General features: G+C 41.3%; 1 protein-coding gene across 1 annotated transcript in view; it reads right to left on the bottom strand.

The window, feature by feature from the left end:
* Positions 1–27,238, bottom strand: part of SH3BGRL2 (SH3 domain binding glutamate rich protein like 2) — a 73,242-nt gene that overhangs the window by 19,070 nt on the left and 26,934 nt on the right. The window contains exon 2 of the mRNA XM_043439456.1: positions 7,881–8,066. Within this exon, the coding sequence (XP_043295391.1) occupies positions 7,881–8,066 (186 nt within the window). The remainder of the gene's footprint in view (positions 1–7,880; positions 8,067–27,238) is intronic.

Here is a 27,238-nt window from a genome sequence, read left to right as displayed (position 1 = left end):
AGGAAAATGGGTGCGGGGTGACTTTGAGGGCTTTGCCTAGGACCTAGATAAATAACATCCATGGATGTTGTAGCCCTGAACCTATATAAACAACATCCATACTTGATAGAGACAGACCCCATCTCTTGTGGATGATGAAAACTGGACTTTAACTTTCCTTTTTATTTTTCTTACTAACGCTAACAAAAATCCTATTAACTCATAGTTACTGCAGACAATTGGACTTCAACAGGGGCCAAGCTGCTCTCCATCACCATGTTCTACGCCATTCTGCCAGACAGTATGCTTAATTTTCCTGAAGGAGACTTGAAAAGCTAATTCTCTGTTTCTCCAACGAGACCAGGACTGAACTCTAGGAAGCACAGGGAAATGTGAGTGGGTCATGGAGGGGCCCAGGAGCTAGGAGACCAGAATGGTCGGCCAGTTACAGACTGTTGTTTCAAGTGGCTGGAAACAAACTGAACAGACCGTGGCAGGTGGGAGGACAGGTGACGACTAACTAAGTTCTAATAACCCTTCTAATAATCTTCCCAACCCAGGGATCGAACCGGGGTCTCTTGCATTATAGGCAGATTCTTCATCGTCTGAGCCACCAGTGAAGCCCTCTAATAATCCATCCAAGGAAATAATATGCAACATCTAAAAAACTAAGTTTGCAATGACATGGAAGCTCTTTTTGCTGGAGAAACAAAGCAGCGCACAGAATGCTCATTCATGGTCCTGGACCCACTTCCCTGCAGATGCCAGTTCAGTTCAATCGCTCAGTCAATGGCAACCCCACGGACTGCAACACACCAGGCCTCCCTGTCCATCACCAACTCCCGGAGTCTACTCAAACTCATGTCCACTGAGTCGGTGATGCCATCCAACCATCTCATCCTCTGTCGTCCCCTTCTCCTCCTGCCCCCAATCCCTCCCAGCATCAGGGTCTTTTCCAATGAGTCAACTCTTCGCATGAGGTGGCCAAAGTATTGGAGTTTCAGCTTCAGCATCAGTCCTTCCAGTGAACACCCAGGACTGATCTCCTTTAGGATGCACTGGTTGGATCGCCTTGCAGTCCAAGGGACTCTCAAAAGTCTTCTCCAACACCACAGTTCAAAAGCATCAATTCTTTGGCGCTCAGCTTTCTTTATAGTCCAACTCTCACATCCATACATGACCACTGGAAAAACCACAGCCGTGACTAGACAGACCTTTGTTGGCAAAGTAATGTCTCTGCCTTTTTAATATGCAGTCTAGATTGGTCAGGGATGACTATATATATGTACGTGTGTAATCTTTTTTAAAGTAAAATTACATGTATGAGGTAGGGATTTGTAAAACTAATAATTAAAGGAGTTGGTTCTTCAGTTTCAGAAAAGATTCTAAAACACACTTAAAATATATCACCCAGAGACAATCTTTTCAAAAGTTACACAAACACTGCACTTGGGAACAATACAACTGCGTACATTTAGGTATTCTAGTGTGCTTCTGAGCCTTTACCCATAGTTAGAAAATGCTGACATATCTCGTTTCCTTTCACACCTAACACAGAAAAGGGTAGGAGATGCCACAGAGAACCACTGCTGGTCATTCAGCATTTCTGTGCCTCCTGAAGTCTATCCTAGCTGTCCTCTACTTTCAGACTCCAAGTAACCAAGGTCATATGGGGAAAGACAGTCATAGCTGTCCCTCAAATCATTACTTAAAACTAGTCAATAGCATTAATGTAATCTTATTTGGTGAGCAATACACCCAATGCTTAGTACAAATTTAATATTTTCCAAGTAAGATCTAAAAGTGCAAAAAAAGTAATTCAATAGTTTTAAAATAATAGATAATTTTATAGGTTGCCTCATGGAAACTAATCAAAAGTTAATTTTTCTATAAAAGTCTGCCATCTGTCTCTTAGCTGAACTGCCCTCTCTTCATTAGACAGGACAATACATGAGTAGTTCCAGCCACAGATTCCACGTCATTTCATCTTCACCCCACTTCACCCACAACCCAATTCTAAGTACTGGCATCCTTAGCCAAACACATCGGAGAAAGCAATGGCAACCCACTCCAGCACTCGTGCCTAGAAAATTCCATGGACGGAGGAGCCTGATGGGCTGCAGTCCATGGGGTCGCTAAGAGTCGGACACGACTGAGTGACTTCACTTTCACTTTTCACTTTCATGCATTGGAGAAGGAAATGGCAACCCACTCCAGTGTTCTTGCCTGGAGAATCCCAGGGACGGGGGAACCTGGTGGGCTGCCGTCTATGGGGTCGCACAGAGTCGGACACGACTGACGTGACTTAGCAGCAGCAGCAGCAACAGCAGCCAAACACATATCTGCTCATCTCAATTACATGAATGGTCATTGTATCTTTCCCCGCTAGATGGCGAATCCACACACTGGTTAACATGACCCCAAGTCAAATAAAATTTGGCTGCATTCCCATTTCAAACTCCCAACTTTTTAATAAAATGAAAGAATTAATAAACTTATTTAGCAAAGTTGCAGGACAAAAAAGAAAACAACATATAAAATTCACTTGTGTCTCTACACACTAATAATCAACAATTGGAAAAGTATGTTAAGAAAATAATCCTATTTATAATAGCACTAAAAAAAACCCCACTTAGGAATTAACCTAACCAAGAGGTAAGAGACTTGAGCACTAAAAACTACAAAATATTGCTTAAAGAAATGAACAGAGACATGTAAAATGGAATCCCATGTGCATAGATTGAAAGACTTATTATTATCAAGAGGTCAGTGCTGCCCAAAGCAATCTAAAGATCCAACATTTCCATATCAAAATTCTAATGGCTTTTTTTTTGGCAGAAATAAGAAAAAAATTCTAAAATTCATACAGAATCTCAAGCCAAAACAAGTTTGAAGACAAAGTTAAAGAAATCACACTTCCCAATTTCAAGACATATCACAAAGTTACAGTAATCAAAACAGTGTGGTACTTGCATAAAGACAGACATATAGACCAGTGAAACAGAATAAAATCCAAAAAAAAAACAAATAAATAAGCCCTCACATATATAGTCAAATGATCTTGAACAAAAGCATCAAGATCACTCCATGGGAAAAGCACAGTGTCATCAATAAATGGTATTAGGAAAACTAGATAATAACATGCAAAAGAATGAAGCTAGACCCTTATCTTATACCATATAAAAAAATCAGCAGGAAAAAAAAAAAGAATTACAGACCTAAACATAAGACCCCCAAACTACAAAATTTCTAAAAGAAAACATACGGAAAAAGCTTCATAACACTGCATTTGGCAAGTAATGGTTTCCTGAGTATGACTCCAAAAGCCCAGGCAACAGAAACAAAAACAGACAAATGAGTCAATATCAAACAAAAGTTTGTTCATCAAAAGATACAATCAAGAAAAATGAAAGACAACCTAAGAATGGGAGAAAATTTTTGCAGATTACATATCTGATAGGAGGTTAATATTCAGAATATACAAAGAATTTCTACACAGTGACAAAAAGTCAAATAACCCAATTAAAAACTGGGCAAAGGACTTGAATAGACATTTCTCCAAAGACAATATACAAACAGAAAACAAAAGTATAGGAGACGTTCAACATCACTAATCATCAAAGAAATGCGAATCAAAACCACAGTGAGATATCACCTCACACCCACTGGGATGGCTACTCTTAACAACAACAAAAAAACACCAAAAATCCAAAGAACAGAAAATAGCAAGTGTTGATGGGGATATGGAAAAGTTAGAACTTTTGTGCACTACTGATGGGATTATAATATAAAATGGTCCAACCACTGTGAAAAACAGTTTGGCAGTTCCTCAAAAAATTAAAAACAGAATTAGCATATGATATGCAGCAAATCCACTTTTATGTATGTATCCCAAAGAACTGAAAACAGTACCTTGAAGAGATATTGCAAACCCATGTTCATGCAGCACTATTCACAACAGCCAAGAGGTAGAAGCAACCCAATGTTCATCATGGATGAGTAGAAAAGCAAAATGTGATATACACGTATAATAGAAGCCCCTCAAAATTCATACACTAGGTCTGTAGAACCCTCTTGGATGAGATTACAGCTCCATTAACCCCTTCACTACAAGAGGATACTATAGTAAGTTGGCAATCTACAACCCAGAAAAGGGCCTTCACCAGAACCCAACCCCAGTGTAACCCTGATCTTCCAACCTCCAAAACTCTGGGAAATAAATTTCTGTTGTTTGTAAGCTACCCAGTCTGTTGTATTTTGTTACAGCAGTCTTAATGGATGAAGACATAGATGGCGGATGAACCGTAAGGACACTGTGCTCTGTCCTCTGACATAGCAGAAAGGACCCACACTGTATGATTTCACTTCCGGGAGGTCTCTAAGGTGGTCGAATTCAACAGATATATAAAGTAGAACGATGGTTATCAGGGGCTACGGGAGGGGACAAACAGGTATATTTAATGGGTATAAGAATCTCAGTTCTGCCAGATGAAAAATCCTGGGGACCTGTTTTATAGCATTGTGAATATACATAATATTACTCAACTGTACCCTTAAAAGTGGTTAAGACAGTAAATTTGGGGGTCTTCCTGGTGGTCCAGTGGTGAGCACTTTGTGAATCCACTGCAGGAGGCGAAGGTTCAGTCCCTGGTTGGGGAACTAAAATCCCACATGCCGAGTGCAGCAACCAAAAAGAAAAGTAAATTTAATGATAAATATTTTTAAGAAAAAAATATATATAAAGAAATCCCAATCTTTTATTATTTTTCTTTCTTCCTTCTAAATAGGGAGGGAGAAAAGAAATGGGAGGAAATGTTTTCATTGTGTGCAGATGTGTGCATTTTCATTTCTGGTGCATTCCACACATGCCGGTTCCATAGACGGAGAACAGAATCTAAACCTTGAACATGAGGATCTGAGATTTCTAAAATGAGAAAAGCCTACATGTCGGGATGTTGACCTTTAGGATTTCATTTCCAGAGAAGAATCCTGCTCGTGGTAGTACATTTCATGGAAATAGCAAGAGCAACCGATCTGGGTTAATAAGTGCTCTTGCCCACAAACAACTGAAATAGACACTGGCAACTTAAAAGGAAAGAAATGTACAAAGGTATGGGGGGAACTCACAGAATCCATATTAGGGCTGGAGATCCAGTTTAGAAAAGAAGAGGAATTTCCATGTCTGGGAAGCCAACACCACATCCAGGCCACACCCCGGGATCAGCTTCCTTAAGACGCCAAACATACAGTGTCCAGCCACCAGCCTACACCTGGCCCCATCACTCCCTGCTACTCACCAAGCCACCTCCAACTGCTGCTATTTCTGCATCATTTCCTTGATGTCCAAATCCAGGGCGCTTTCATTTGGTGGGAAATCTCAAATGCTAAAGGCATGATTTTCAAAAGCTAAAGGAGAGAGAGGGCAATTGTCCACACTGGTGAGCAAACAGCTTAGCAGCTATGCATGTCTCACAGGCCTAGCCCATCCAGTTTAAAACAAAGTAGTAAAATTTCCAGTCAATTCAGGAAACAGGAGAATCTTGGTGCTTATTGGATCCTGTCATTTGCAATACGGCAGGTTTCCACAGGTTATCCACCCAGATAAGACCACTCATAAACTGTCCCTGGGCAAAGAAAGGGGCACAGAAGCAGGTGGTTTGAATGAAGCCATGGCTCACCGCCCCCCGATTCTTTTGTTTTTGTCAAAGTTGAATTTACTGGACCTTGATAAGAGCAGACACTGTCTTCAAACCTGCTGCCAGAACTGACTATAAAGACAGAACGCACACACAACATTGCTGTCACCACCACTGTGGGAATGACTCTGCTCAAGCAGAGAAGATGCCATTCATCCGGCACAGTTAATAAATATGGAAGCCTCTAGCCAGCTGCCAGCCTACCTGAAAAAAATTCCATAGACTCCATAGGGCAAAGGTATACAGAGATTTAGAAAGTCATAAAGCAGTGAAGATAAAGAAAAGGAATTAACTTTATTTCACATCCCATTCCTTTTTATTCTTTAAACACATTCCTCTACGCAAAAGGGCCCTGAAGACTTTGGCTTTTATGGTGACAAAGCAAAGATGTCTCTACCTCCCTCCTCTTAATAGGGCTATGAAACAACAAGGATTAAAAACAGCTCCACTTTTAAAATAAAACTAGGAGACGCTGATAGTCTTGAACCACGTAAGCAGCAAGTGGGTAGAGAAATGCAGGGACAAGTCGAGAGCAGAGGATGGTCTCACTTCAGGATCTGAAGAGGCAACATCAATAAGAAGTAAGCTGCATTATTATATAAGAATAAAGGTTACTATTTTTGTGGATTTTTTTGTGTCATGATCACATATTTTATTAGGGAAAGTATATGGTAACCAAGGGTGTATCCCACTCACGATTAGAGTCTAGAAAATGGATCAATACTTTTTGTGCCTGCAGACCACAATAAGATAAGTTGAAAATCTGTAAACTGTACAATTCAAAATAAAACTGCTAGGGACTTCCCTGGTGATGCAGTGGCTAAGACTCATACTCTGATGCAGGGGGCCCAGGTTTGATCCTTGGTCAGGGAACTAGATCCCACATACATGCCACAACTAAGAGTTTCCACATGCCACACATACCACAAGGAAGATGGATGATCCCGCACGCAGCAACTAAGACCCAGTGCAGCCAAATGAATAAGTAAATATTAAAAAATAAAAGAAAGCTATTAGTTAAACAGTGCAAGAAAACTTAAAACAAAAATCCAGTGGTTTTGTTGAATTCTGTTCCTCAGATTCTATTCCTCAGATTCTGCAGCTGTTAAAATGCCTTTATTCTGGTCTTGTAATTGAGTGGTAATTTGGCTGGGTATAGAATTTTAGGAGTACTTTAGAAACAGTCACAAATATCCTGGGAAGTAAAACAGATACTATCATCCTTTGTGTAAAGATGAGAAAACTGAGGTATAAAGAGATGTGACTTTCCAAAGGTCTCAAGCCAACACAAAGCGGTTCTAGAACTCAAATCAGTGTCTAGCACCAGGTTCAATTCTCTCTTCATGACATGCAAAGATGCTGGGCACAATCTTTATGGCTTTATGTTTCAACGTTTCATTCTCTCTCATGTTCATGGACACCTGTTTCCTTTTGAGCCACCAAAAGCACTGTTACCCCGTTTCTCCATTCTAGTGACAACCCAGTTCTTTATTTCACCTTAAGTACCTCCACACTGTAGCCCCTCCTCCTTCTCCAGGCCATCCTTAAAGAAGTGCAATGCAGGTCTCAAAATAAACACTGACTTACATACTTAGAGCTCTGGCAGAAAGCAAATCCTAACTACTCATTAGAAAAATTTCTCAAAAAATTTTTTTAACCTAAGGAATAAGAAGGAAAATAGACAATTAGTTGAAAATGCCTTCATTTTCTCAATGCCACATACAGCAAGAAGGCATCTGATATATTTTAGCTGTTCATAATGACCCAGAAGAGCCTAGCAGGCTCTTGGGGTCGCAAGAGTCGGACATGACTTAGCGACTGAACCACCACCACCAATGATCCATCTGGTTCATGATCATCAAAAAGCAAAACGCTGACTTATAATCAGGTATTAGCAGTTTTAGAGAAATAAATATTTAAGAACATACCCTCTTCATTCTGTCCCCAAAAATGTATGAATCAAAAAATATGCTTTAAAATGTAGAACACAATAAACACGCATATACACAGCTTCTCTTCCCATCCCCTTGTCTCAAAGCAAACAGGAAGACATAGTCTGTGACCTTGGACTCACACGCCCACTTAACTTCACTATTAGATTTGTGGACCTGAATAGGTACTAGGTGAGGAGGTCACAGTCTGCACTGAAAAACCCCAACTGCACACCAGGCAAAGAAATGATGTGGTAACAATCTAGCTACTTACTCCACAGTATTGGTCATCATTAAATATCTGAGGTGGCAGAGGGTTGCCCTGAGCAGGCTTCTTCTCCGGGGGGATGTTCTTATACATCCATTGCCTCTGCTCTTCTGACATTGTGATGTCCACCTCCTCAAACTCTATCTTGTTGGCTTCCAGAAATCTAACCACATCCTGCTGTTTCTTCTTTATCTGCAGAGAGAAGACAAATACATAAGGAGACACGCTTCTCTGAAACCACACGTACAAGTTTCCCATATGAACTAGATTTGATTGCTCACTGCCAAAGGCCACCGAGCCACCCCTCCCCAAAAACAGAGTTGATTTTTGCAGACCCCACACACCACCCACTCCCTGGTTATCAAAAGGATGGCTAAGCAAGCCCTGACACAGTGATTTCTACACAGAATTCTGGGGCACATCTCAGATGGTCTGGGACGGACAGACTAGGTCTGAGGTGGGAGATTCACTTAGGTTTCTGGGAGCCATAACCACTCCCCCTCCCACCCCTCGAAGTTGACAGGTACAGTCACAAAGACTCCCTGTGCCCCTAACCATTTGAAAACCACATACAGCCCATCTGAGATGTTGACACTTCATTGATTCCTGGGAGTGGCCACATTTTTATTCCCCTCAGCAGCCTCTTTCAGATATTCCACAGCTGTAGCCACTGTCATGAAAGCGTCCTTTCATCAAATCACAAGAGGAGAAATGTTCTCCACTTCTAAGGTGAGAGTCAACACCAAGTATCACCTTACTTTGAACTCCCTTTCTTAACCCTTCTTGTTTCTCTGAACTTTATGTTTCCTTCCAGTCACTAGGGGTCAGGTATGTCCTTGAAGAGCTGCAAACACCTGTGCAGGTTTTCCAACTGTTACAAATTTTGTCATTTAAGGTATGTACTAACAAACTAAGATGGGGTAACAATATTCAGTATCTTCAACACAGCATATAAGACATGAGCAAACAGACGTGCTTTTTCCAAATGATTCTGGGAAATATGCACAAAAAACAAACAAGGGGATTCCCGAGCAGTCCAGTGGTTAGGACTCCATGTTCTCACTGCTGAGGATGCAGGTTTGATCCCTGGTTGGGGAACTAAGATCCTGCAAAGCTGAGATGCAGCCTTAAAAAAAAAGAAAAAAGAAAAAAAAAAACACCTTAAGAGGTGAAGTAAATGTTATAATGGCTAAAGGAAAGAATCATTTTGAGAAGTTAAGCAGCTAGAAAGACCTCTTGACACACAAAAAATAAAATGCTGAAGAACAAACCTTCACATACTGATAGCCCCCACCAACCCCTCCCAGCCCTATCCCACCAATCCAACTCCTCCCGCAAGGCTTCGGTAACATGTTTCTCTGAGGTGGAAGTCTGTTAAATGCCAGGAGGACAGAGGCATTGGGAGGCCCATACCTTATATACGGAAACCCAGATCACTGGGTTCAAGTCTATGAATGAATAAGGAGATGGCATAATTAGTACAGACAGAGATCAAAGGCTGACAAAATATGACATCTCTAAGCTCAATATTCTAAAAGGAGAGAATTACCATGTGGTTGTAAATCCAAGTTGAAAATGCCATTATCTCAATTTCTTGAATTAAGCCATTTCTCAAGTCTGAAAAAGTTAACTTTTCCTCCTCACTCATACTATTTCAGAATATATGTTACTTTGTAACTCCAACGTGCAAAACGTTATCAGCCATCCTACTTAATTTTCCCTTACAACCCTACCAGGTAGAGCTCATCATCCCTGAGGTTGAAAGTGTTCACCTATTTTGATCAAAGTCCTAGTGGGTGTTCTTCTCAAGACAATCATGTCATTGTCCTAAAATCCTTGTTCAGTGGACCCCCACTAATCTTTGTAGAACAAACAAAAAGTTACCTACAATTCTACTATCCAACAGCCACTGCCAAAATCTAAACAGAGAAAAGGGTCTGGATTTAACGTCCCTGTTTGGAGCTCTACGTACCCAGCACATTTCAATCACTCCTGCTGCTGCTAAGTCACTTCAGTCGTGTCCGACTCTGTGCGACCCCATAGACGGCAGCCCACCAGGCTCCCCCGTCCCTGGGATTCTCCAGGCAAGAACACTGGAGTGGGTTGCCATTTCCTTCTCCAATGCATGAAAGTGAAAAGTGAAAGTGAAGTCGCTCAGTCGTGTCCGACTCTTCACGACCCCATGGACTGCAGCCTACCAGGCTCCTCCACCCATGGCATTTTCCAGGCAAGAGTACTGGAGTGGGTCGCCACTGCCTCCTCCGTCAATCGCTCATAAGTATGATCAAAAATGAAACTTATCTTGGTTTTCCATATATATGATACGGGCTTCCCTGGTGGCTCAGATGGTAAAGAAACTGCCTGCAATGCAGGAGACCTGGGTTCAATTCCTGGCTCGGGAAAATCCTCTGGAGAAGAAAATGGCGACCCACTCCAGTATTCTCACCTGGAGAATCCCATGGACAGAGAAGCCTGGCAGGCTACAGTCCATGGGATCACAAGAGTCAGACATGACTTAGCAACTAAGCCACCACCACCTCAATACTATTTTAGGACAAAGCCCTACGCATGAAAGCCAGGTGAAAGGGCAAAGACATTTTTCAGATTCCTGAAGGACTCAAGCTAAAAATGTCTTTCAACACAGTCATCTCAATTTACATTCCTCAAATTACATTCTTCAATTTACATTAGCAATGTCTAGGAGTGTCCATGTCTCAACATCCCTCTTCCTTAAAACCAGGATCTGCAAGCTGTATTGAGGAATATTAAAATTCAGATGGCACGGGGTGATGGATGTTAACTAAACTTACTGTGGTGATCAACTCGCAGTGTATACATACATCAAACCTTTATGCTATACACCTTAAGCTTATACAGTGTGGTATGTCAATTATACCTTAATAAAACTGGTGGGAAAAATGGTCATTACTCTAAGAAGAAAATTCAGATGCATCATTATACCCTATCAACCTTCAGGAAGCAAAGTCACACTGGCAATGGCTGATGGTAGCATCAGGAGCTAACTGCAATTATATCTGTATTTTAAGAGAAAATCAGGAGAGGCATGACCAGGTTAATGTGCAAAGAGACCACTTTAATACTATGCATCTTAGAAAGAAATAAGGAGGGACTTTCCTGGCGGTCTAGTGGTTAAGACTCCACACTCCCAATGCAAGGGGCACGGGTTCTATCCCTGGTTAGGGAACTAAGATCCTGCATGCCATATGGTGCCACCAAATCATAAAACACCTGGATACTTTCTAAACCATTTTTTTAATCAATAAAAAAAGAAAAGAGGAGAAATTCTGTATGTACTATTGACACTGCTATGAAAAGTTTCCCAAGATTTATAAGTGAAAAAAAAAAAAAGCAGATTTGTGTGTACACTAAGCACTTTTTTAAAAAATAGAAAAAAAAATAGGAACATATCTATATTTACTTGTATTTTCATTTCTTAGAAAAATGGCTGAAGGTTATATAAGAAACGAACAAAAGTGGTGACCCAGGAAGCAGGGCATGAAAGAGGGGGAGACTGAGAGCAAGAGTTAGCCCTCCATGGATGTACATTTCTTTGAAAAATGTGAATGCATCTATATTCACAAGATTAAATACAAGAAATTAATTTGAGAGCGAAAGAACGTCCCATAGAAAACAACCTGGAGGGGGATGGTAGTCCAGGTCCATAGAGAACTGGGGCATTTTACATAAATCATGCTTCCTAACAGGGTGTGAAGCTGGACTCTGAGTGTTTTGCTGCTTGCTGGCCTCCTTGACTCTTTATATGTGTAAGAAAAAGGAGGGGGAAAAAAAGAGCTCTAAATCCTGGTTTCTTCATTTATTTACTGGGTGAGTTTGAGCCAAGTTACCTCTCTATGCCTCAGTTTTTCCATCTTTAAAATGGGAACAATAGTATTACCTACCTCATTGGATCACTGTAAGGGTTACATTTAAATGATGTGTAGATTACAATACTGCCTGGCACATAACGTCTAATGTTCCCAATTATTATTGTTGAGTTTGCTATTTGACATCACATAAAAAAAATCTTTTAGAATGCAGTACCAGTTTTAAAAAAGTTCACTTTTTTGAGACAAGGTGAATCGAAATCTATTTTGCTTTAACAAAATTTTAAAAAATAAAAAGAACTAAGGTCACAGAAAATTGATACGATAGCAAATCAACCAAATAAACAAAAGGGAGAGATTTACCCCAGAGAAGGAAGTTTGAAGGGGATGTTTGCTTATAACATTAGCCGCAGGAAGGAAGATGAGTCACGGCATTAGGGCTGATTTTGAGATTTATCAGGTGAACGTGGTGGGAACAGTGGGAGGCCAGGGATGACCGGCAGGGACGGGCAGGACCCGGGAGAAGCTGGGGTACCAGGTAATGGAAAGGCTGTTCCCACAAGGCAAGAGGAAGCCATCAAGGGCACTGTACATACTGGCATAAACCCAGGGTTCAGATAACAATAACACACACCATCACTTCCTTGACAAAGAGCTTTCTTCTTTACTTCAACTGTCCTGGAACAAAATACACCTTACAATTAATATTAAAGGAAACTGGGGAGGGAAACTTGTGAAAGAGAAAAAGTAAATTGTGGGGCGTCTGTCACTTCCTTCACCCCCGTGTCAATTTAGCCTTGTAGCTGTTTTTGTTTTTTTAACAAAAATACAAGCCATGGCAGATAATGCTAGTTATTTACCCAGTAGCTAATCTCCCATTCTTTCTTAATAACCAAAGACTGATTTTATTTAAGAAAGCAATGTGGGGGAAAAAAAAAAAAAGAAAGAAAGCAATGTGCTCAGCTACAAAAACTTGTTGACTCCAACTCCTCCGTAGCTAGGGGCGATCACAGAACACAGTGCTGCCCAGGGACATGTGAGGTGGCCACTCCTTGGAAAGGCTCCACTTAATGAATGAAAAGACCAAGCCCATTTTGCACCTATTCATTGGAAGGACTGTTGCTGAAGCAGAAGCTCTAATACTTTGACCACCTGATGCGAACCAACTCACTGGAAAAGACCCTGATGCTGGGAAAGAGTGAGGGCAAAAGGAGAGGGGGTAGCAGAAGATAAGATGGTTACATAGCATCACTGACTCAGTGGACATGAACATGAGCAAGCCCCGGGAAATACTGGAGGACGGAGGAGCCTGTAGAGCTACAGTCCATGGGGTTGCAAAGAGTTGGACGACTTAGTGACTGAACAACAACTTCTTTCTCTCCTGCAGAAATGCACCCGTGGTGCCTGGAGGTACAGAAACTATTTGGCAAATGTGAAAACCAATGCCTTATGCAAAAATGGTGGTGGTCAAGCAGAAGAACAGAAACCTGAGTCCTTGGTATTTTACAGCTGCCACCCTAGTCTTATGCAGCCCAAGCTAACCTTTCACTATTAGACAAATAAATCCATAATTAGTTAAGCCACTCTATAACAACTTTTCTACAGCTTGCATCCCAATGCAATGCTGTTTGGTAAAACTCTTAATTGCTACATAAAATGTCTTCGGCAATACTGTGGTATGATGGGTTGAAAATAAGTTACTATTGCAGAGCAGAGTCTAGAAATAACAGCTGTAAGGCATAAATTTCACGTAAGTGAAATGAGTATCTGTCACGAGATGAATGGATGAATTTTCCTTTTCTTCATAAAGCAACAACAAAGCTGTTGGACCTAAAATAGCAAGATATCTACAGAAGCAGGAAAGTTGCATTTCACCTTATCATTAACCAAACACCATTACATGTCATCCAAAGCAATTAAAGGGAAGTTGTTCTTGTTCAGCCACTCACTCATGTCCGACACTTTGCGACCCCATGGACTGCAGCACACCAGGCTTCCCTGTCCATCACCAACTCCTGGAGCTTGCTGAAACGCGTGTTCATTTAGTTGGTGATGCCATCCAGCCATCTTATCCTCTGTTGTCCCCTTCTCCTCCTGCCTCAATCTTTCCCAGAATCAGGGTCTTTTCTAATGAGCTGGCTCTTCATATCAGGTGGGCAAAGTACACTGTTAAATCTCTCAGGCTCTAACATAGGGAGGCCCTCAGGCCAATTCTAGCCTACAAAAACAGTCTTTATCTTTTAAGTGGTTGAAAAAAAGCCAAAAGAATAATGGTATTTCATGACATGTGAAAATTCTATGAGATACCAATTTCAGTGTCTATAAATACAGTTGTAGGCACCTTCCTGGGGGTCCTGTGGTTAAAACTCCACATTTCCAGGTCAGGGGCCGCAGGTTTGATCCCTGGTTGGGAGCTAAGATCCTACACGCCCTGCAGTGTGACCAAAAAAAAAAAAAAATTGTATCGGAAGACAGCTACATCCATTCATTTACATACTCTCCACGGCTGCTTTCACCCTAGAAAAATTAACATAGTTGAGCTTTAAAAACAGAGGTCGTATGTATGGTTCCCAGGTGGCTAGGTGGTAAAGAATCCGCCTGCCAATGCAGGAAATGCGAGTTCGATCCCTGGGTTGGAAAGATTCCCCCTTGAGAAGGAAATGGTAATGCTCTCCAGTGTTCTTGCCTGGAAAATTCCATGGACAGAAGCACCTAGTGGGCTACAGTCCACTAGGGTCACAAAGAGTCAGACACGGCTGAGCACGCGGGCACATCGTGTGGTTCCCAAAGCCTAAGGTATTTCCCAGCTGCCCTTTTCAGAAAAAGTTTGCCAGCTCTGCACTAGGTCACAGATCCTCATTTCCGGTGCAAAGCTCACTTCCTCGGGGAGGCCTTCCCTGACCACGTGATTTTGTATTTTCCCCAGCCACCACCGTGCCCCCACCAACCCCACAACCCCCTACTCTTCCTTCAATGCTTTATTTTTCACCGTAGCACTTAGCATCTGATGTATCGGTCCGTTTTACACATGTGTTTGTCTACCTCTTCCTATCAGAATACACATTCCACCAGGTCAGGGTGTCTTGCCTGCTGTTGCATTCACTGCTGTATCCCCAGGTCTAGAATGTTATCTGGCACAGAGAAGACACTCGCTAAGTGGTTAATGGACAGCCAGGACTTTCACTGATTCATTCATCATGAGGATGAGATACAGGTACCACCCTCTTTGGAGAGCCCTCTCCAGCTTCCCCAGCTGAAGTTTCATTAGTTACACTTAGTACAGTTTTATTTATCTGTTTACTTGTTTTTATGCTCACTTCTCCCTCCACAGTGTCAGCTCTCTTTAAGCACACGGCCTGGTGCCCAGGAGGCGCTCAGAAAATATTAACTGAGTGGATGATTAAAGAGTTATTGCCCCAGTGCTCAACATCAAAGCTTTCCAGGTGACATTCAAGAGATCACACTGAATTGATAGTTTAATCTAGGAACAAATGGAATTGAAGTTTAGTCAAACAGGAATGTAGATCAAACACCAATATTTTTCAATGAATGCTAAAGCTGAATGACTTTTAAAAGGTCTCCCATGCTACTTGGAAATGGAAACAGTCTAAATAATTCAGAAGAATCTCTGGACCCTGAATGTGAAAAAGGCGTCCCTTCTAATGTTGACACTGACCTTGAAGAAGGAAGTTGGATGTGATTCTATGTTTAAATAAATGCTACAGTCAGTTAATTTTAAAAACTGCAAGTGCATTATGTATCATAGTATTTTGTTTCACCCAAATGGTTTTTTTTTTTCTGTTATATAAGATTGCTGATAGATTCTTCCCTGCTGGTCCAGTGGTTAAGAATCCACCTTGCCAATGCAGGGGATACAGGTTCGATCCCTGGCCCGGAAAGACTGCATATGCTGCTGAGCAGCTAAGTCCAAGCACCACATCTACTGAGCCCACAATAGATGGGCTTACAATTACTGAAGCCTGCATGCCTAGAGCCTATACGCCACAGCAAAAGTCACTACAACGAGAAGCCAGAGCACTGACGCCAGAGAGCAGCTCCCACTCGACGCAACTAGAGAAAGTCCATGCACAGCAACAAAGACCCAGAGCAGCCAAAAATAAACAAACATATTTTTTCTTTATATATATATATATATATGTGTATTTTATTGAAGTAGAGCTGACTTACAATGTCCCAGGTGCACAGCTAGGTGATTCAGTTACACAAATACACATATATTATTTTTGAAATTATTTTCCATCATCAGTTATTACAAGACATTGACTATAGTTCCCTGTGCTATACAGTAAACCTTTGCTGCTTGTTGCATATCTATTTTTTTAATTAAAATTTTAGCACTCTATTCATATTAAGTCAAACAAATGAATCAAAATGTCATAAATTTTTTAGTTAGGCAAAAATTTGTAAGTTTTAAAAAATATATATACTATACATATTATTTATATATATATATACACACACACACACACACACACACACACACACACACAAGCTTTTCTATTACGGTTGATAAAGGCTTGAGAAAGAAAATTAAAAAAAAATGAAGAGATGGAGAAACTGGAAAACATAAACTAAATGAAATGGGAGCACTGAACATGAAATAGAAATAGTGAAACCAACTAGATAAAAGTGAAACATCATCATATAGTCCAGTTGTTTTTATTTTAATTTTATTTTTTTTATCAGGCAGTTGTTTTTAAACACGACTGCTCACTAGAAACATATCTGGAGCTCTGGAGAACATTTTTTAAAAGGTGTGTTGATGTTATCTGCTAGTTGATGGCAACTGAAAACTAACCAATATGTGGGTATTTCCCTGACCCTGCTTCCAACTACCACCATAGAATTCTATCAATAGCACCCCCCAACCCCTTTCCCCCACGTGTCTCCCGGAACTCTGAAGCGAGCTCCTCACTGTTTCAAAGCAGCCTTCTTGGCCACTGCATTGGTAAGTGCTGCGCCCTGAAGGCGTCACCCCCAAACTCCTATGTTGAAATCTCACCCCCAAAGATGACAGCATCAGAAGATGAGGTTAACGGGAGGTAACCAAGTGATGAGGATGGAGTGCTCTTATCGAGGAGGCCCAGGAGCTCTCCTGCCCCTGGCCAGATGTGAGGACACAGCCAAGACGACAGTCTGCTCCCTGGAATTGGGATTTCCCCAGCACCCAACCATGCTGACATCCTGTTCTTAGACTCCCAGCCTCCAGACAGTGAGAAACTTCTGTTGGTGAGGAGGCACCCAGTCTGTGGTATTTTCTTAGAGCAGCCTGGATGGACTAAGACAAGAAACCTTTCACCCTTTCAATCCGGAGCCCCGCAGGACCCAGAATCTCAAGTTCTCAAGTCCTGACGACCCACCCCTGGTGATAAGGTGTCTGGGCTGGGGCTACTGAATCTGCTGACGTGGCATGAATGCTCAATGACTCGTGGACATCCTAGTGAAGATGCTGGTAGCTTCCATTGGCAACCTCCTGACTCCAGGAATCCCTAGGGTTAGGATCAGAGGCCAGGCTCAATAAATAACACCGCATTTGACTTACACTTAGCCCTCTTCTGAGGCACTGGCTTGTAAGTAAACTTGCACTCCTCCACTCTCTCTTCGTGTAGAATTAGTTCTCTCCCAGAAGGCTGCCAGTTAACTTACATAATTAAGCAGCCCCTGCCAGATTCCTTCCAGACGTGCCTAGTCATGTTTGAATTCCAGGCTGAACACAGCCAAGGCTATATGCTGGGATCTTGGGAGTCTACTAGTAAATAAAGATATTATCAATTAGAATAAGATAGGGCTTTTTGTTTCTTGGTTTTTTTGGTTTTTTTTTTTTTTTGCTTTTGCTTTTTAACTAAGATTTAATGTGAGCAACTGTGGGAAAGCAAGTTTACAGAAAAAGCACACACATATGAAATAACGCCATCTGCAACAACATGGATGGACCCAGAGACTGTCATTCTGAGTGAAGTCAGACGGAAAGAAACAAATATTTTATAACACTTATATGCAGAATCTAAAAAAAAAAGGTACAAATGAGCTCACTTATAAAACAGAAAGACTCACAGACATAGAAAACAAACATTCCCCAAAGGGGAAGAGGGCGGGAGATAAACTAGGAATTTGGAAGGAACATAGACACACTACTATACATAAAATACATAAACAACAAATACCTACTTTATAGCATAGGGAATACTCAATATTTTGTAATAATCTATAAGGGAAAAGGGGCCTCTCTGGTGGCTCAAGACAGTAAAGAATCTGCCTGCAATGCAGGAGACCTGGGTTCGATCCCTGGGTCGGAAAGATCCCCTGGAGAAGGAAATGTCAACCCATTCCAGTACCCTTGCCTGGAGAAGTCCATGGACAGAGGAGCCTGTGGGCTACAGTCCATGGGGTCACAGAGAGTTGGACACAACCGAGCAACTGACATACATACACACATACGGGAAAGGAATTTGAAAAAGAACACGTGTATTTATACACATCTCAATCACTTTGCCTACACTTGAAACTAACACAACACTGTAAATCAAATATACTTCAATGAAGAAATTAAAAAAGAAAAAAGACAAAGCACAGATGGAAGACAAGGAAAAACTCGAGGAAAAATAAGTATTTTAGAGTTAGACTGTCCTGGTTTTAACCCTGCCCCTGTCAGCTGAGGAGCCTTGCTGATATTATTAAGCTTCTCTTTCAGCCCTAGTTTTCATATCTGTCAAATAGACTCAGTATCTTTTTTCATAGGTTTATTGGGAGGATTAAGTAAGAAAAGAGCTAAACAGTATTTTTGCCTGAGACATCCCATGGACAGGGGAGCCTGGTGGGTGATGGTCCACAGGGTCTCCAAGAGTGGGACAGGACTGTAGCAACTTAGCGTGCAAACAGTAACAGGCACTGCTCAATTATTTCATTCATTCAAGCATATTAACTTTTCTTCCTTTACCCTAGATACAGCCTTTGGCAAAAAATACAAAGTAACTTCTGAGAACTTTCAAAGGGTTTAGGAATCCGATGCAACAGTTCTTCATTTCACCTCCTTCTGCACTTCAAATACACAGATTTCTTTCTTTTGACTTGAGGCAGATGTAAGGCTGGTTAGGGCCCTTCATGTCTCTCACAGAAAAAGTCAAAGGCAGGCAGAGGAAGGACAGAGAAGACATACTTACTTATAACTTGATGAGACCTACAGAGACGGGGCTGGACTAAACTAGGAAGCGGAGGGGGCATGAGGACAACTCCTCCTTCCAATCAAAAAGGCAGGAATGGGCTGATGATCCTTCCCTGGTCAGAGACCCAGGAACTTTCCCAGGATTAAGTAGGGTGCCTCAAAGATCAATCATTTCGTGGCAAATTCTTTAACTAATACCACACCGTGGGACTCACTAGGCACTATGTTCTCATAAGGAGGATGCAAATGGCAGACGCTAGTTACCCCAAAGCTATCCTCTACTTCTCCCATGAAGCCTAGAAAGTGAAACCCCGGGTTCCCAGCCATCCTTGGAGCTGGGCAGCCACAGGACCCAGAGGCCACAGCTGAGCAGGGGCCGAAGTCCACGGGGCAGGGCTTCTGAACAAGGCTCTGCTTTCCTGCCGTAGCTGCCCTTCCTTCCTCTTCTTGCTCAAAACCACAGCCTGAGGGCTGGAAGTGCAGGGGCCACCTTCCCACTATAGGGCAAAGGCGTCAGGAAAATGCAGAGAGAATCCCAGAAACACAGGTGTGAACAAATCAGCCTCCTGATTTACCAACAGAGACCAAAACACCTGCTCATTTAAGCTCGCGTTACTCAGGTTTTACCTTCAGACAGACATACTCCTTCCTGAAACAGCCACTGTTTCCTTCCTGGAGAGCAGGGCAGGGGTGCAGACCACACCCCAACAAGCCATCAACTCACTGGCAACATGCAAATGCTATTTAACTCCACATGCGATCACACATGAATGGCTGTGTCTCTGGTGTCTATTTCAGTCTGTCTTACTAGAAAGCAAATACCAGGTCACCACGCCAGAGATAACGTGAGAGGCTGTCCTGCAAGAGATTGAAACTTGAGTTTCAGGGAATCAGAGTGTCAGAAAGGGGAATTGTGAACCACAGGGCAATTTTTGAAAGAATCACTATTATATGTTGTAAATTAAAGCAACACATTTTCAGTGATGGAAAAGATCATGCTTTTTCATCTGTGTATCATTAGCAAACTCCCTGGTACTTATGAGGCACTCCGTATGTTTGCATTAAACAAATAAACATTACTGAGCTTGAATAAATACTGTTAACATACTTTCTTTTTAACCAGTAAATATTTTGGATCCTGTTTCCTTGCATTGGCTTCTTTCCCCCATGTTTATAATGTTAAGTCATCTTTTTAATTAAAAAAAAACAACAAAAAATCCATAGCATCATCCTGAAGTAATTATTTTTCATGTTACTTTCCAAGGATTCAACATTCATAAATAGACTTTATATGACTGCCCTAATAACATATATACTTGGGGTAGAATGTTTCAGATGTATTACAAAAATTTTCTGCTTTTATAATCTTCACAGTTATCTTACCACATGATGGATTCTATTATTTACTCTAATGTTTAGAACATTATCCTACCATTGGAAATTTAAGTATATACTAGAGATATTTTTCTTTTATATGAAAAAAATGTTCTAAATGGGCTGACATTTTTCATGGTGATAAGTAAGCTATCTAACATATTAAACCACAAGAGTCACTCAGATGTACACACAGACCCTCTTCTTTCTTTATTTGTTTCTTCCAAGTAAAGATGATACTTTTATCAAGTAACTGTTTCACAAAATGGATTTTAGGAAATGTTTGATATTTTTGTTACTGTAAACAAAGCCTGTCATCTATAAAAACTGTCACTATGAAAAAAAAAAAAAACTGTCACTATGAAAACCTAGAAACATAATTTTCTAATCTACTAAGTCTTTCAAATGAAAAATTTCAGTGCTTTTTTTTTTTAAGTGTAGAAATTTAACAACATCTTTCAATTAGTTTTCAGGAACAACTAAAAGATATCAGGGAAGACAGTAAGATTTTAATGACAAAATGTTTACCACTTCTGCACTATTGATGGATGGGATCAGAAAAATGATCATCACTGTCCTTTAATTCTAATGATGCTTATCCTCCATTTGCATCAACATATTTTTAGGAGTTACAACTGCTGGACTTCCCTGGTGGTCCAGTGGTTAAGAATTCATTTGCCAATGCAGGGGACATGAGTGCGATCCTGGGTTCAGGGAGATCCCACATGTCTCGGGGCAACTAAGCCGGTACCACAGAGCTACGGTACTACGGAGCTGGTGCTCTAAAGCTCGCGTTTCGCAGCAAGAGAAGCCACTGCAATGAGAAGCCCATGCACCACAACCAGAGAAAGTCCTTGCACAGGAATGAAGACTCAGCCAAAAATAAATCAGCTAATTTAAAAAAAAAAAGTGACAACTGTTAAAAGCAGACTTTCAAATTGTAGTATTGATCTTTAGTTCTCATTAAGTAAAAAAATTTTTGATGAAAGATTTTTATCATTAAAAATAAAATTAAGAATGCGATTTTAACTGTATCCCATTATTCTATAACTATAATCGCTTTAACTGACACTTAAAAATGCATGTACTTTATTAGTATAGTAATGTATACATAAAATTCATTTAAAATACATACATATTGGGGGAATACGCTCAAAGAATTTTTTATCATTTGGATATGTGATCAAAAAACTTCACAGACCACTGTACTAGCGAACCGTGGGGACCACGAGAAACGTGAGTGTGCAAAATCAGAGGATATTACATTATTTTCTTTTGTAATATAAAATAATATGTCTAAACAGCTTCCAAGTCAGAAAGCAAATCTCTTTTCCAAACATTTGATAAACATTAAATTATATTATGCTAATTTTTTAGGGTCTTATTTCTTAAACTATGTTTGAAGGTCAGCTTATAAATTCCTATCTTGCAAAACCAGCAAAAATGGAGGGAGGTGAATCCTACCATATTCTCTAAAAGGTCAGAAAACTAACCAGAGTTTCATTGTAAACATATAAATATACTATCCTGCTAATATATTTTCTGTTAAGACAACTGAGACATGATAATAAATCTAGAGGCAGGAAAGACAGGAATATAAGCACATACTAATATAGCTGAATCAGGCAATACATGCTTGAATCATCACAACATCTTACAATGTCCTTTATAATCTACTTGCTCTTTACTATTTTGAAGACATCAAACATTTCCACAACTTCAACTAGCCCCTCTAAGGAAACCACATCTAAAATCTGCATTTCAAAATCGGCCTTTCATGATGGCCAACCCACAGTTCCAAAGCCTTTCTCAAAATGTATACTTACAACAAAGATGATAAAACCTTGTTGTCACACGATTTACCTACCAATCTACCTCCTCCTAACTTCTCTCTTTCTGTTTAGGATAGGTCACTGTGCTGATGACGGCATGATCAAAGACCTGCTTGTCAGTCCGACACTTAAACTACCTACCTACCTGAATGACAGCCTCTCTCACACTCTCTCCTCTCTTTATTTTTATTGAAATATAGTTGCTTTACAACATTGTGTTATTTTCTGTTGTATAGCAGCGTGAACCTGTTATATGTATACACATATCCACTCTTTTTAGATTTCCTTCCCACTTAGGTCACCAGAGAGCAGTGAGCAGACTTCTCTGTGCGATACGGCTGGTTCTCAACAGTTTTCTATTTTACATTAATACACAGCAGCGTGTGTATATCGATCCCCATCTCCCAACTCGTCCCATCACCCCCCTCCTCCCCTTGGCATCCGTAAGTTTGTTCTCTACATCTGTGTCTCCATTTCTGTTTTGCAAATAGGTTCCTATGTACTATTTTTCTAGATTCCACATACAAACGACGTTACACAGTATTTGTTTTTCTCTTTCTAGGAAGAGTATCTCCGAGTTCAGTGTGGCAGTAATAGAATAGGAATGGCGTAGAAAAGGTAGTGGAAGAGTGCCTCTGAGGGGTCCTGGTTCATCTGTGACTTCTTCCTTGATGGTTAGAACGTCTGATGATGATGTCAAGGGCAGTGGCCTGATCCTCACTTGGGCCACTTAACTTTGATTTATGCTCTAGTTCTGGATAACCAGCAAGGGATTGGATCTGTGTCACCTTGAGCAAGTTAATTCTTCTATCAAAGCCTCCGTTTCCTTATTGGTAAAATGCAGATCAAAATTTAGGGCACACACTGGCAATGAAAATTTAAATGATGCAATCAATACTCACAGTTCTTAAGCCATAGCAGGCACCCACTGAAAAACCTCAGCACACTTAGTTACTATTACTGTGGCTCTTTTTTTAAGGCTATTTTGCTGTATCTATTTATTTTGGCCGTGCCCTGTGGCAGGTGCGATCTTAGCTCCCTGACCCGGGATCGAACCCGTGCTCCCTGCATGGGCAGCGCAGTCTCAATCACTGAACTGCTAGGGCCAAGGCCACAAACCTCATTAGCTGTTCTGTTCTTCGGTAAGTGTACGCTCTCACTAGTTACTGAGGACACAACACCATTCATTCAGTGAGTCCCTCATCTGTTCTGGTTTCCAGAAGGGCATTCTGAGGGTTGAGCAGGTGCAAGGCACTTTACTAGGCTTGCGGGGGACGCACCTGCCTCTGCCTTCCTTCAGCTCGCCCCCAAGGAAGCTGGGACTTAGAGGGAGTGACCAGTCAGAGCGCTGACGGTGCCTGAACCATAAAACTACGTAATGCAGAGAGGGCTGGTGACAGGAATGTTCATGTCTGAGAGACAGGGAAGTCACTGTGGCTTATCCATGAGTTAACTTGAATTTCTTGCTAACTGAAACAGCCTGCTTATGGTCTATCAAATATACACTGTACGTCTGCTCTAATTATTAACAGAAAAGGACATACTGACCAAAAGTAAAGACTGCCCGTGTTAAAAATAAAGATTAAATGCCTCTCTTCCTGGGATGACAATGCTGGTCCTCTGTTGAGGATAAGACTCCCTTCCCAGGGACCAAGGCCATGCTGACTTGCGGTGAACTTGTTGGACTGTTCTTTTTTTGAAACCTTGAAGAAATGTATCCCTGACTTGTTTAATGTTCTTTGTTTTGACAGGAAATAAAACTGCGCTGAAAACCCTGCTTCTCCGGAGCAGTTTAGCAGAATCGCCTGGGAAGCAGGCTTCTAGGCTAGTCCTCAGTTCGGCTCAAATAAAACTGCTTTCTATTCTTACAGTTGATTCTTATATTGATTATTTCGGTCAACAGGATCCACTCTCTGGGAATATGAAGTGAAGTGAAGTCACTCAGTCGTGTTTGACTCTGTGCGACCCCATGGACTGTAGCCTACAAGGCTCCTCTGCCCACGGGATTTTCCAGGCAAGAGTACTGGCGTGGGTTGCCGTTTCCTTCTCCAGGGGAATCTTCCCAAACCAGGGATCGAACCTGGGTCTCCCGCATTGAATATACCCATTGGTAAAAATGGGTTTCTCTTTAGATGCAAGCATGATTGCTATCACTCTAGCATATATTCTATGAGGCTGTATTCTCATGCTGACACATGCTCCCATCCCGGGAAGCAGGCTAGGGCAGCGTGAAGGTTGATGAGGGCAGGAAGGGGTCTCCTTGGGCGTCCCTGCCCAGAGCTCGTCACAGCAGAATGCGGCTCAACTGCCCTGGCCAGACTCACCAAACCCAGGAACAGGCAGGTGCCATTCCTTGTTGTCTGTTCACAGGAAAACCCTTTTTGACTTTCCCATCTCTACTGCATACAGGAACTGAGAAAACAGAATGCAAGAATTAAAACTAGAAAGTGGGGGCGGGAGGAGAGGGAAGGATTGGAACTCGGGGTCGGGAGATGCGAACTATCATATAGAGAGTGGATTAACAACAAGGTCCCACTTCGTAGCACTGGGAACTATATTCAATATCCTGTGATAAAGCAGAATGAAAAAGAATATAAAAAAGAATGTGTAAGTATACGTATAACTGAATCACTTGGCTATATAGCAGAAATTACCACAACACTGTAAATTAACTAGACTTAAAAAAAAATAAACTAAAAAACAAAAAACGAGAAAGTGGAATGGAGAGAACCACAAATATCAGACAGGTAAAGAGTCATCAACAAATGTCTCCAGAGCTGTCCTCTAAGACTAAAAGTCCATCCTGGCACATTTTTAAACTGATAACCAACATCAATTTAAACACCTGCTTATCTGGAGTCATACTCAGTTTTAGGAATGAAGATTAAGATCAAGAAGTTAAGATGAAATTAAATCCAATCACTTCAATTAGTTGCCTGACTGAAACTTTGGCAGGTGTTGGAGTTTATGGTCTACAGTTCTTCAGTTTAAAGAAATATTTCAAAGAGAGGTTCCTGCTGCCCTGAGGCTGGCAAAATGACTGTTCCCATGAACTTGAATCTAATCTGTCACTAATGAAAATTTATGTATTTTCTGATTGGGAACTGGTATTCTCAGAATAGCTTTGTTGTTGTTCAGTTGCTAAGCCGTGTCCAACTCTGTGACCCCATGGACTGTAGCCTGCCAGGCTCCTCTGTCCATGGGACTTCCCAGGCAAGAATACTGGAGTGGGTTGCCATTTCAGAATAGCTTGGGCAAGTCCTTTCACACTCCACATCATAGGTTACTGAAACAACATTTGCTTCTAATTCTTGGTATAATTTTAAAAGATAGACTAGTAGGATCATGTGAAAACCAAATTATAATGGAAAAGGTAAAGGAGTCAATAAAATCTGCTACCTCAACTTTTAAAGATCTTATGTTTCAAAACCACACTTTATTTAATTCCATGTGAGCACTCACTTGTGTTAAAAGACAATCACTGTCTGTCTCAGCCTTCCTCTCTCAGTCCTCCATCACAAGTTATGATGGACATAAGATCTTTCAGCCTCCTAGAAACCATGAAGTCACCTCCTTCTTCTCTTTGCTTGTTCCTTTGCTTTTTCCTACAGCTGCTGAAGACTCTACCACTCCCTTCATCTTGTCGATTTCCCCCACTTCCACAGTGCTTAAGTTGCTCTCAGCCTCACCCCTGGGGTTTTACTGTCTTACCCACGCCCATCCAAAAGCTCCTGAGAATGTTCTTCTCAAGCACATATTACCACCTCTCCAGACTTCACAATTTCTCACTGGCTCTTGACTTAAAATAAATTTTCAGACAGTTCTACTGTCTCCTGCCCCTAGATTCCCAGGCCTCTCAGCAGCCATGCCCTGTTTGCATCTCACCTTCAGAATCCTGGATCACATCCCTAACAGCCAAACACCTCATCTCATCCCGGAGGCTCTTCCAGAATTGACCAGAACCTCAGATCTCCTCTCCACTCCTCAGACACTCCGATCTCTTCTCTCTAAACTGTGGAAATTCACCTCGTGTGCTTGCAAAGACACACACCTGAGTCCAAACACCGTGGTTACACCTTTATTTTCTAACTTCTCAGATATTATTTTCATATATATACACAATAGTATTAATATTATGGTTCTAGATGTGTAGGCGTGTCTCCCAAGAGTATTTTCCGCATAGTATGCACTCAGATGTCATCTGATACATTGTCCCCAAGGGTTGCTTGAAAGAGTAGATTCCAGGGGGAGGAAAGGAAACTAAGATTTACCCACATATTAGAAAACTAGAAAATTCAGAACATCCAGGGATGGTACCAACACCCACACATCTGCCCAACCCAGAACCTGGATTCTATCTTTGACTCTACCCCGATGATACAATTAATCATCAAGTTTCTGCTTTCGAATTTTTCCTTGAATCCATCCATGTTTCTCCATTTTCACCCCCACTTGTCCACACCAAGCTATCATCTCTGGCCTTCCTATATCTTCTTCTAGCCAGATTTCCCCCGAAGCTACTTTTTACACAGGAGCTAAAATGAGACTTTAAAATTTTTTATTTATTTTTAAAAAATGTTTTGTTTTTATATAATTTAAAAGGTTACTTTCCATTTACAGTTACTACAAAATACTGGCTATATTGCCCATTTTGTACAAATAACGTATAGAGTTAGTTGCTCAGTTGTGCCCAACTCTGCAACTCCACGGACTACAACATGCCAGGTTCCTCTGTCCATGGAATTCTCCAGGCAAGAATGTTGCCAAACATCCTTTTTAAAATGAAATTTTTTAAAAAGCATAAACCTAATGGCTTTATACCTGTGTTTAAGAACCTTCCAGAAACTTCCCATTATCCTTGAGATGAAGGTAGAAATCCCTGCCCAGGCCCACAAGGCCCACCTCTCCAGCTCCCCCACCCCTCGGGAGCCCTGGCTCTCCACCCCTAGGTACGCTTGAGTCACCTGGAGGGTTTGTCCTGGAAGACTGCAAAGTTTCTGATTTGTTAACACTTGGGTGGGGCTCAATAATTTGCATTTCAGAGACCTCCCTGATGATCCAGTGGCTAACACGCTGTACTCCCAATGCAGGAAGTCCACAGTTCAAATCCTGGTCAGGGAATTCTACTCC

The sequence above is a fragment of the Cervus canadensis genome, chromosome 20 (genome assembly GCF_019320065.1).
Source record: "Cervus canadensis isolate Bull #8, Minnesota chromosome 20, ASM1932006v1, whole genome shotgun sequence".
Lineage (NCBI taxonomy): Eukaryota > Metazoa > Chordata > Mammalia > Artiodactyla > Cervidae > Cervus > Cervus canadensis.
The sequence above is the reverse complement of the archived record's forward strand: the minus strand, read 5'-3'. Positions and strand labels throughout refer to the sequence as shown.